The 11,242-nt window shown below is 46.3% G+C and overlaps 1 protein-coding gene across 1 annotated transcript; it reads right to left on the reverse strand.

Moving 5' to 3' along the window:
- Window positions 1–9,534: 9,534 nt before the first annotated feature.
- LOC142857672 (olfactory receptor 2G3-like) lies at window positions 9,535–10,500 on the reverse strand. The gene has a single exon (XM_075986396.1). It carries the CDS (start codon window positions 10,498–10,500, stop codon window positions 9,535–9,537), a length of 966 nt encoding a protein of 321 aa, XP_075842511.1.
- Window positions 10,501–11,242: the final 742 nt, after the last annotated feature.

Consider the following 11,242-nt stretch of genomic DNA (forward strand, 5'->3'; position numbering starts at 1 on the left):
TGATCTCCAAAATATATAAAGAACTCAAGAAACTAGACAGTAAAAGGCTAATCAGCCCAATTATAAAATGGGGCACTGAGCTGAACAGAGAATTCTCAACAGAAGAACTTCAAATGGACAACAGACACTTAAGGTCATGCTCAACTTCCTTAGCGATCAGGGAAATGCAAATCAAGACAACTTTAAGACACCATCTTACACCTGTCAGAATGGCTAAAATAAAAAACTCCAATGATAGTCTTTGCTGGAGAGGTTGTGGAGAAAGGGGTACACTCATCCATTGCTGGTGGGAATGCAAACTTGTGCAACCACTCTGGAAAGCAGTGTGGCAGTTTCTCACGAAATTCGGGGTCAGCCTACCCCTGGACCCAGCAATAACACTCTTGGGAATATACCCAAGAGAGGTCTTATCATACAACAAAAGTATAAGATCTACTATGTTCATAGCAGCATTGTTTGTAATAGCCAGAACCTGGAAACAACCTAGATGCCCTTCAATGGAAGAATGGATGAAGAAAGTATAGAATATATACATATTAGAGTACTACTCAGCAGTAAAAAACAAGGACTTCTTGAATTTTGCATACAAATGGTTGGAAATAGAAAACACTATCCTGAGTGAGGTAAGCCAGACCCAAAAAGAGGAACATGGGATGTACTCACTCATATTTGGTTTATAGCCATAAATAAAGGACATTGAGCTTATAATTCGCGATCCTAGAGAAGCTAAATAAGAAGGTGAATCCAAAGACAAACACATAGGCATCCTCATGAATATTAGCCTTCATCAGGCGATGAAAGGAGACAGAGACAGAGACCCACATTGGAGCACCGGACTGAAATCTCAAGATCCAAATCAGGAGCAGAAGGAGACGAAGCACGAGCAAGTAACTCAGGACCGCAAGGGGTGCACCCACACACTGAGACAATGGGGATGTTCTATCGGGAACTCACCAAGGCCAGCTGGCCCGGGTCTGAAAAAGCATGGGATAAATCCGGACTAGCTGAACATAGCGGACAATGAGGAATACTGAGAACTCAAGAACAATGGCAGTGGGTTTTTGATCCTACTGCACGTCCTGGCTTTGTGGGAGCCTAGGCAGTTTGGATGCTCACCTTACTAGACCTGGATAGAGGTGGGCGGTCCTTGGGCTTCCCACAGGTCAGGGAACCCTGATTGCTCTTTGAGCAGATGAGGGAGGGGGACTTGATCGGGGGAGGGGGAGGGAAATGGGAGGCGGTTGCGGGGTGGAGGCAGAAATCCTTAATAAATAAATAAATTTTAAAAAAATAAAAATAAAGAGTTCGAGCCTATAATTAGAGGTCCTAGAGAAGCTAAATAAGAAGGAGAACCCAAAGAAAAACATATAGGCATCCTCCTGAATACTAATCTTCATCAGGCGATGAAAGGAGACAGAGACAGAGACCCAATTTGGAGCACCGGATAGAAATCTCAAAGTCCAAATCAGGAGCAGAAGGAGAGAGAGCACGAGCAAGGAACTCAGGACCGCAAGGGGTGCACCCACACACTGAGACAATGGGGATGTTCTATCGGGAACTCACCAAGGCCAGCTGGCCTGGGTCTGAAAAAGCCTGGGGTAAAACCGGACTAGCTGAACATAGCGGACAATGAGGACTACTGAGAACTCAAGAACAATGCCAGTGGGTTTCTGATCCTACTGCACGTCCTGGCTTTGTGAGAGCCTAGGCAGTTTGGATGCTCACCTTACTAGACCTGGATAGAGGTGGGCGGTCCTTGGGCTTCCCACAGGTCAGGGAACCCTGATTGCTCTTTGGGCAGACGAGGGAGGGGGACTTGATCGGGGGAGGGGGAGGGAAATGGGAGGCAGTGGCGGGGAAGAGACAGAAATCTTTAATAAATAAATAAATTTAAAAAAAAACTAAGGCTGTGACAGGCACAAGAAGTACATATGGCTTTCTACAAAATAAGATTAGAGTCTGGAGAGATGGCTCAGTGGTTAAGACCCTGGACTGTGCTTGCAGAGGACCTGAGTTCAGCTCTCAGCATCGGTATCTGGAAGCTCACAACAGCCTGTAACCGCAGAGCCAGGAGATCTGTTCGTCTCTGTATTCTGTGAACACCAGCACCCACATGCACATATCCACACCAGACACACATATACACATAACTAAAAATTAAACGTTTTTTAAAACCACCACTCCTTTATGATAGAAGTCCTGGGAAACTGAGAATAGAAAGATGTGTCAAGACAGTAAAAGATTTATAACATACCTATAGCCAAACATTTTATTTAAATGGAGGGGAAAAAATCAAAGCATTTCTAGTCTTGTTTTAAGGTCAGAGAAATACAGAGTGTTCGGCTGGAATCTCCAGCTCACCCCTGCTTGATCCAGCCATTCCTCTCTGCAAACACCACCCTCTCAGAAAACCCACCAAAAAAGTTCAGTTCCGTGGTCTGTGACTCCCGGACATACAAAGCTGCCAGCTGCTCCAGGCCCCATCTAAAAGTATGCCATACTTAGGCATAAATCCAACTTGTGGAGAACATGCCATCACCCCTCTCCCACTCTTAAAGGGTATGTAAGCCCCTCGTTTAGACCGGCCATGTGATTTTTCTCCTGCCCCCTTTCCCTGTCCTGATCTCTGGGGCCTGGAGGGTCACCCAGAAGGCATTCACCAAATAAACATAGTCTTTTGCTCATGTTCTCCCTCCTTCTGCTACTCATTGGAACCTTGGGAACTCAGTCCAGTGCTCCAGTGTGGGTCTCTGTCTCTATCTCCATCCATCACCAAATGAAGGTTCTATGGTGATATGCAAGATATTCGTCAGTATTGCAATAGGCTAGGGTCATTTCAGGTTCCCTATCCTCAGCTGCCCAAGGAACTAACTGGGGACATCGCCTTGGGCTCCTGGGAGCCACTCTAGGTTCAAGTCTCTTGCCAACCCTAAGGTGGCTCCCTTAACTAAGATTTGTGCTTCCCTGCTCCCCTATCCAACCTTCCTTTATCCCAATCATTCTGTTTCCCCAAGTTCCCCCCATCTTCCCCTTCTCACTTTTCTCTCCCCATCTCTCCTTACCCCCATCCCACCCCACCCCCAAGATCCCAATTTTTTCCCCGGCAATTTTGTCTACTTCCCATAGCCAGGAGGATAACTATATGTTTTTCTTTAGGTTCACCTTCTTATTTAGCTTCTTTAGGATCACCAATTATAGACTCCGTGACCTTTATTTATGGCTAGAAACCAATTATGAGTCAGTACATCCCATGTTCATCTTTTCGAGGGGTGCACCCACCCACTGAGACAGTGGGGCTGATCTATTGGGAGCTCACCAAGGCCAGCTGGACTGGGACTGAAAAAGCATGGGATAAAACCAGACTCTCTGAACATGGCGGACAATGAGGGCTGATGAGAAGCCAAGGACAATGGCACGGGGTTTTGATCCTACTTCATGTTCAGGCTTTGTGGGAGCCTAGCCAGTTTGGATGTTCACCTTCCTAGACATGGACAGAGGGGGGAGGACCTTGGACTTTCCACAGGGCAGGGAACCCTGACTGCTCTTTGGACTGGAGAGGGAGGGGGAGAGGAATGGGGAGAGGGGGGAAAGGGTAAGAGGAGGGGAAGGGAAATAGGAGGCTGGGGGGAGGCGGAAACTTTTTTTTTCTTTTTCTCAATAAAAAATTTAAAAAAAAGAATTAAATAAAATAAACATAGTCTTTTACTTTTTAATTCGGTTTGATCTGGCTTGCTGCGTCAATAGAGAAACCTTTTATCAGGGTACAGAAACATATCACAGAGGGCCAAAAGACTGGGGGGGGGAGGAGGCAGAAAGAAAAGGTTTTAGTGGTGGCCATGATCAAAGTATATGGTACGGTTGAGTGAGAACATCTGTATTAAAGCCATTGTGGTAAGCAATGAGTTTTCAGTGTCTTTCTTTGTTTTACTAGTGCCAGGATAACAGCCTGCTCCATCACATTTGGGTTTCTAAGAATGAGATTGTTGAGTTTATATTTTGCCTGATGTCAGGGCTGGTTAAAAAAAATAGCTTCCAATTTCCAGGAGGATCTATATATGTTTTTCGTTGGGTTCACCTTATTACTTAGGTTCTCTAGGATCTCAAACTATAGGCTCAATGTCTTTTGTTTATTTATGGCTAGAAACCACTAATAAGTGAGTACATACCATATTCATATTTTTGGGTCTGGGTTATCTCACTTAGGAATGGTGTTTACTATTTCCATCCATTTGCATGCAAAATTCAAGATGTCATTGTTTTTTACCACTGAGTAGAACTCTAATGTGCAGATGTGCCACACTTTCTTTATCCATTCTTCCATTGAGGGGCATCTAGGTTGTTTCCAGGTCCTGGCTATTACAAATAGTGCCGCCATGAACATAGTTGAACAAATGTTTTTGTGGTATGATTGGGCATCTCTTGGGTATATTCCCAAGAGTGGTATTGCTGTATTCTGAGGTAGGTTGACTTCCAATTTTCTGAGAAACTGCCACACTGATTTTCAAAGTGGTTGCAAAGTTTGCATTCCCTCCAGCAATGGTGAGTGTTCCTCTTACTGTACATCCTCTCCAGCATAAGCTATCATTGGTGATTTTATTTTAGCCATTCTGACAGGTGTGAGATGGTATCTCAAAGTTGTTTTGATTTGCATTTCCCTGATCGCTAAGAAAGTTGAACATGTCCTTAAGTATCTTTTGGCCATTTGAAATTCTTCTGTTGAGAATTCTCTGTTCAGTTCAGTATCCCATTTTTTAGCTGGGTTATTGAGAATTTTAATGTCTAGTTTCTTGAGTTCTTTATATGTTATGAAGATGAGACCTTTGTCTGATGTGGGGTTGGTAAAGATCTTCTCAAATTCAGCAGGTTGCCTTTTTGTCTTAATGACTGTGTCCTTTGTTTTACAGAAGCTTCTCAGTTTCAGGAGGTCCCATTTATTCATTGTTGCTCTTATTGTTTGTACTACTGGGGTTATACGTAAGAAGTGGTCTCCTGTGCCCATGTGTTACAGGCTATCTCCCACCTTCTCTTCTATAAGGTTCAGTGTGGTCGGATTTATATTGAGGTCTTTAATCCATTTGGACTTGGTTTTTGTGCATGGTGATAGATATGGATCTATTTTCATTCTTCTACAAGTTGACATCCAGTTATGCCAGCACCATTTGTTAAAGATGCTTTCTTTCTTCCATTTTATAATTTTGTGTTTTTGTCAAAAATCAGGTGTTCATAGGTTTGTGGATTCTGGGTCTTCGATTCAATTCCATTAGTCAACATCTCTGTTTTTATGCCAATACCAAGCTGTTTTCATTACTGTAGCTCTGTAATAGAGTTTGATGTCAGTAATGGTAATGCCTCTGGAATTTCCTTTATTGTATAGGATTGTTTTCGCTATCCTGGGTTTTTTGTTTTTCCATATAAAGTTGATTATTGTTCTCTCAAGATCTGTGAAGAATTTTGTTGGGATTTTGATGGGGATTGCATTGAATCTATAGATTGCCTTTGGTAGAATTGCCATTTTTTCTATGTTGATCCTACTAATCCAAGAGCATGGGAGATCCTTCCATTTTTTGGTATCCTCTTCAATATCTTTCTTCAAAGACTTAAAGTTCTTGTCATATAGATCTTTCACTTCCTTGGTTAGTGTTACTGCAAGATACTTTATGCTATTTGTGGCTATCATGAAAGGTGATGTTTCTCTGATTTCCCTCTCAGCTTCTTTATCTTTTGTATACAAGACTGCCAAGCAAAAGTTGGGAGCTTAGGGATGGGGATGGGGTTAGGCAAAGAGGAAAGGGGGAGGGGGGAGAAGGGGAGGGTTGGGGAGAGCTTTGGGGAGTGGGATGGTTGAGATGGAGGAAGGACAGATATGGGAGCAGGGAAGGAGATATCTTAATTAAGGGAGCCATTTTAGAGACTTGGCTCTGGAAGGTTTCCCAGGAGTCCACGGGGATGGCCCCAGCTAGGACCCTGGGCAGTGGAGGATAGGGTGCCTTAATTGGCTTTGTTCTGTAGTCAGGCTGATGACTATCTTGAATATTACCATAGAACCTTCATCTGGCAACAGATGGAGATAGAGACTGAGACCCACATCAGAGCACTGAACTGAGCTCCCAAGGTCCAGTTGAAGAGCAGAAGGAGGGAGAATATGAGTAAGGAAGTCAGGACCATGGGGGGTTGGTCCACCCACTGAGACAATGTGCCTGAGCTAATGGAAGCTCACCAAAGCCAGCTGGACTGGGACTGAATGAGCATGGGATCAAAATGGACCCTCTGAATTTGGCTGACAATTGGGGCAGACTGAGGAGCCAATAATAATGGCACTGGGATTTGTCTCTACTGCATGTACTGGCTTTTTGTGATTTTATTCTATTTGAATGCACACATTCCTAAGCCTGGATGTAGTGGGGGAGGGCCTTGGACTTCCCACAAGGCTGGGTACCTTGCCCTGTCTCAGGACTAGAGGGGAGGGAGGAGGATGTGTGGAGGAGCAGGAGGGAAGTAGGAGGAGTAGAGGAAGTGGAAATTTTGATTGGTATTATTTATAAAGTAATAATAATTGTCACTTATCAGTTCTCTTGTGGTACCTATACTTCTGGGTTATAGGGCTTATATAGGTAAATTTGCCTAAATTTACATAATAAAGAATTTCTGCCATTTTCAAAAAAATGGCTATATTCAGACTATTTTTTCATTTTCCAGTAATTAAAAAAGTAAAAGAAGCCAGCAGTAGTGGGGCATGCCTTTAATCCCAGCACTAGGGAAGCAGAGGCAGGTGGATCTCTGTGAATTTGAGACCAGCCTGGTCTACAGAGTGAGTTCCAGGACAGCCAGGGTTACATAGAGAAACCCTGGCTTAGAACCTGGAAACAACCTAGATGTCCTTCAATGGAAGAATGGATGAAGAAAGTATGGAATGTATACATATTAGAGTACTACTCAGCAGTAAAAAACGAGGACTTCTTGAATTTTGCATACAAATGGATGGAAATAGAAAACACTATCCTGAGTGAGGTAAGCCAGACCCAAAAAGAGGAACATGGGATGTACTCACTCATATTTGGTTTCTAGCCATAAATAAAAGACATCGAGCCTATAATTAGTGATCCTAGCGAAGCTAAATAAGGAGAACCCAAAGAAAAACATATAGGCATCCTCCTGAATATTAACCTTCATCAGGTGATGAAAGGAGACAGAGACAGAGACCCACATTGGAGCACCAGACTGAAATCTCAAGGTCCAAATCAGGAGCAGAAGGAGACGAAGCACGAGCAAGGAACTCAGGACCGCGAGGGGTGCACCCACACACTGAGACAATGGGGGTGTTCTATCGGGAACTCACCAAGGCCAGCTGGCCTGGGTCTAAAAAAGCCTGGGGTAAAACCGGACTTGCTGAACATAGTGGACAATGAGGACTACTGAGAACTCAAGAACAATGGCAGTGGGTTTTTGATCCTACTGCACGTACTGGCTTTGTGGGAGCCTAGGCAGTTTGGATGCTCACCTTACTAGACCTGGATGGAGGTGGGTGGTCCTTGGACTTCCCACTGGGCAGGGAACCCTGATAGCTCTATGGGCTGACAAGGGAGGGGAACTTGATTGGGGGAGGGAGATGGGAGGAGGTGGCGGGGAAGAGACAGAAATCTTTAATAAATAAATAAACGGAAAAAAAGAAAAAAAGAAACCCTGGCTTGTAAATAAATAAATAAGGGTTGGAGATATGACTCAGTAGTTAAGAGCACTGTTTGCTCTTACAGAGGACCCAAGTTTGAATCCCCACATCCACGTGGTACTCACAATCATCTGAAACTTTTGGCTGTACACAGTGCACATACTAACACCCAGGCACACACACGTGCATAAAATAAATACTTTTATTTAACTTTCCAATTTTTTATGCATTTTACTTAAAATGAGAATTACATTGCTTTCCCTATTCCTTTTCCTCCCTTTAGACCCTCCCAGTCCCCTCCTTGCAGACTTTGGAATGCACAGGCAGTTTGGAGTATCCAGAGCAGGGTCCACTAGTAGTTCTGCATGCAGCACCAAGTTTGGAGTATCCAGAGCAGGGTCCACGAGTTGTTCTGCATGCAGCACCAAGTTTGGAGTATCCAGAGCAGGGTCCACTAGTAGTTCTGCATGCAGCACCAAGTTTGGAGTATCCAGAGCAGGGTCCACGAGTTGTTCTGCATGCAGCACCAAGTTTGGAGTATCCAGAGCAGGGTCCACTGGTAGTTCTGCATGCGGCACCAAGTTTGGAGTATCCAGAGCAGGGTCCACGAGTTGTTCTGCATGCAGCACCAAGTTTGGAGTATCCAGAGCAGGGTCCACTGGTAGTTCTGCATGCGGCACCAAGTTTGGAGTATCCAGAGCAGGGTCCACTAATAGTTCTGCATGCGGCACCAAGTTTGGAGTATCCAGAGCAGGGTCCACTGGTAGTTCTGCATGCGGCACCAAGTTTGGAGTATCCAGAGCAGGGTCCACTGGTAGTTCTGCATGCGGCACCAAGTTTGGAGTATCCAGAGCAGGGTCCACTGGTAGTTCTGCATGCGGCACCAAGTTTGGAGTATCCAGAGCAGGGTCCACTAATAGTTCTGCATGCGGCACCAAGTTTGGAGTATCCAGAGCAGGGTCCACTAATAGTTTCTGCATGCAGCACCAAGTTTGGAGTATCCAGAGCAGGGTCCACGAGTTGTTCTGCATGCAGCACCAAGTTTGGAGTATCCAGAGCAGGGTCCACTAATAGTTCTGCATGCAGCACCAAGTTTGGAGTATCCAGAGCAGGGTCCACTAGTAGTTCTGCATGCAACAGCACCAAGCTCCTTTCTGGCTTTATCTGTAGTTTCTCTCTTCACAGTAACAGAAATGAAGTAGCCACAGCAACTCTGAAAATATTTATTATCTACTTCTTTATTTAAAAGTGCTAGCAGGACTGGGAATGTTTGCTTGGGATCCCGGGATGCACAAAGCCCTAGCAAGAAGCAGATCTCTGTGAGTTCGAGGCCAGCCTGGTCTATGAAAGCTAGTTCCAGGCCAGGCCCCAAGGCTACAGAGAAATCCTGTCTCAAAAAACAAACAAACAAACAAGCAAACAAAGCCCTAGTAGGTAGGCCATGCTCTATTAAACAGCCCCACACTGATGAATGAAAACTGTACTGGTGGGTAGGGGCTGGGGCGTGTTGTTTCTTAAGTTAGGAGTAGGTGGGGGTGCATCTGGGAGGAGCTAGGGAGAGGAATAGATGATGGATATGATCAAAACATAATCTGAGAAGTTATCAAAAAGGTCAATAAAATATCATACAATGGTTTAAATAAAAATCTCTGTGTAGTGGCACACCCGTTTAATCCCAGCACTCAGAAGACAAAGGCAAGTGGATCTCTGTGAGTTTGAGGCCAGCCTGGTCTACCTAATGAGTTCCAGGCTAGCTAGGGCTACCTACTGAGACCTTCTCTCAAAAATGTAAAATAAAAAGAAAGCTGTCCCCACAGAATTTGAAGGGATCCGAACTGAATGAAACCTTTGTTCCTCACCCAGGTGGTTTAGTGCAAGCCAGTACACACTCCCCGAAGCCGAGCCAGGACATACTGGGCTGCCAGGTGGACATCACGGTTTCGAAGGCTGTAGATGAGCGGATTGAGGACAGGTGTGACAACCAGGTAGAAAACGGCCACCAGCTTATGATGTCTGGCAGGAAGAGCAGTAGAGGCTCGGGGCCGCAGGTACATGGCGCTCACTGTGCCGTAGAAGAGCCCTACCACCGCCAAGTGTGAGCTGCAGGTAGACAGGGCCTTTCGGCGACTCCCAGCAGAAGGCAACTTGCACACTGCAGTCAGAATCCAGGTGTAAGAGGCTAGGATGAGGGCGAAGGGTACCAGGAGGATAGGCACGCCCAGGCCGTATACCAGTCTGTAGTTGGCCGTGGTGTCTGCACAGGCTGTCCTCAGCACCGCAGGCAGCTCACAGAAGAAGTGGTCCACTGCAGGCCTCCCAGGACAGAAGGGCAGGCGCAGCGCAGCCACCGCATTGGGTACAGACAGTACAAAGCCCAGGGTCCAGGATGCTCCAGCCAGTGCTGCACAGCGGGGCGCAGTCACCAGGGTCGCATAATGCAGGGGTTTGCACACAGCCAGGCAGCGGTCCAGGGCCATCGCAGCCAAAAGGATGGCCTCGCAACTGCCCAGGGAGATGCCCACATAGAGCTGCGCCCCACAGCGCGCCAGGGAGAGGCGAGCATGGTGCATGGCCGTGTGTGCCAGCGCCTGTGGCAGCGTGGTGCTCACATAGGCCGTGTCCAGCAGGGCCAGGTGGGTCAGCAGGCGGTACATCGGCCGGTGCAGCCGTCTGTCCAGAGCTATCAGGAACACTAGGGCACCATTGCCCAACACCGTGGCGAGGTAGGCCAGGAGAAGCGAGACCCACAGCAAGGGACGCAGAGAAGGTGGAGCCCACAGTCCCAGCAGCAGGAATTCTGGGGTTCCTGAATCATTGAGGGTTCCTGGACCCATCCTGGAGACAGAGACAATGGCAGGATCACTGCAGCACCTCTGGGTTAGGAGTATTAGGGATGGGGGGGACCAGCTCCTTGTTCCCCTTCCTCACTCTTCCTTTGTCCTCCCCAACTCTAGGTCACGTCTCATTTGCCCCCACCCTGCTTTCCTTTTTGCAATAGTTTGTTTATTGGTGCTACCTCTGCCGCTATATTGAAGGAAGTGTTTGAATCTGAATTTTCCCTCTTAAAGGTTTTTGACAAAAGCCTAATGACCTGAGCTTAACCCTTGAAATACACACACACACTGAAGATCACAGTGACAAACTAATTAATCGAAACACATATATCTCTCTGCCCCATCTCTCCTCCATCCTCTGTCTCTCTCTTCCTCTCCCTCCTCTCTCTTCCCCCGCACTCTCTCCCTCATTTCCTCCCTTCTTCATCCCCAGCCTTCTCCCCTGTACCCTTTCCTCCTCCTTCTCTCTTCTCCCTCCTCTCATGCCCCTTCCCTCTTCTCTGCCTGTCTCTCCCTCCTATCTCACTCCACCCTCCATCTCTCCTCTCTCATTCCTTCCAATCTCTCTCCTCCACTTCTCCTTTCTCTTCTTTCCTCTCTTCCTCTTCTTTATCCTCCGTCTTCCTCCCCTCTCCCCACCGTCTCCCTTTCTACTTCCCTTCTATGTTCTCACCTTGTCTCCATAGTTCTACATGACCTTCTGGCTCAACAATTCACACCCAGTTTCGTTCCAGCTGGTTTT

This window comes from Microtus pennsylvanicus, chromosome 1, assembly GCF_037038515.1.
Source record: "Microtus pennsylvanicus isolate mMicPen1 chromosome 1, mMicPen1.hap1, whole genome shotgun sequence".
NCBI lineage: Eukaryota > Metazoa > Chordata > Mammalia > Rodentia > Cricetidae > Microtus > Microtus pennsylvanicus.

What these genes read in the sequence shown, in the direction of transcription:
- LOC142857672 (XM_075986396.1), bottom strand. Translation starts at nt 10,500, where the DNA reads ATGGGTCCAGGAACCCTCAATGATTCAGGAACCCCAGAATTCCTGCTG.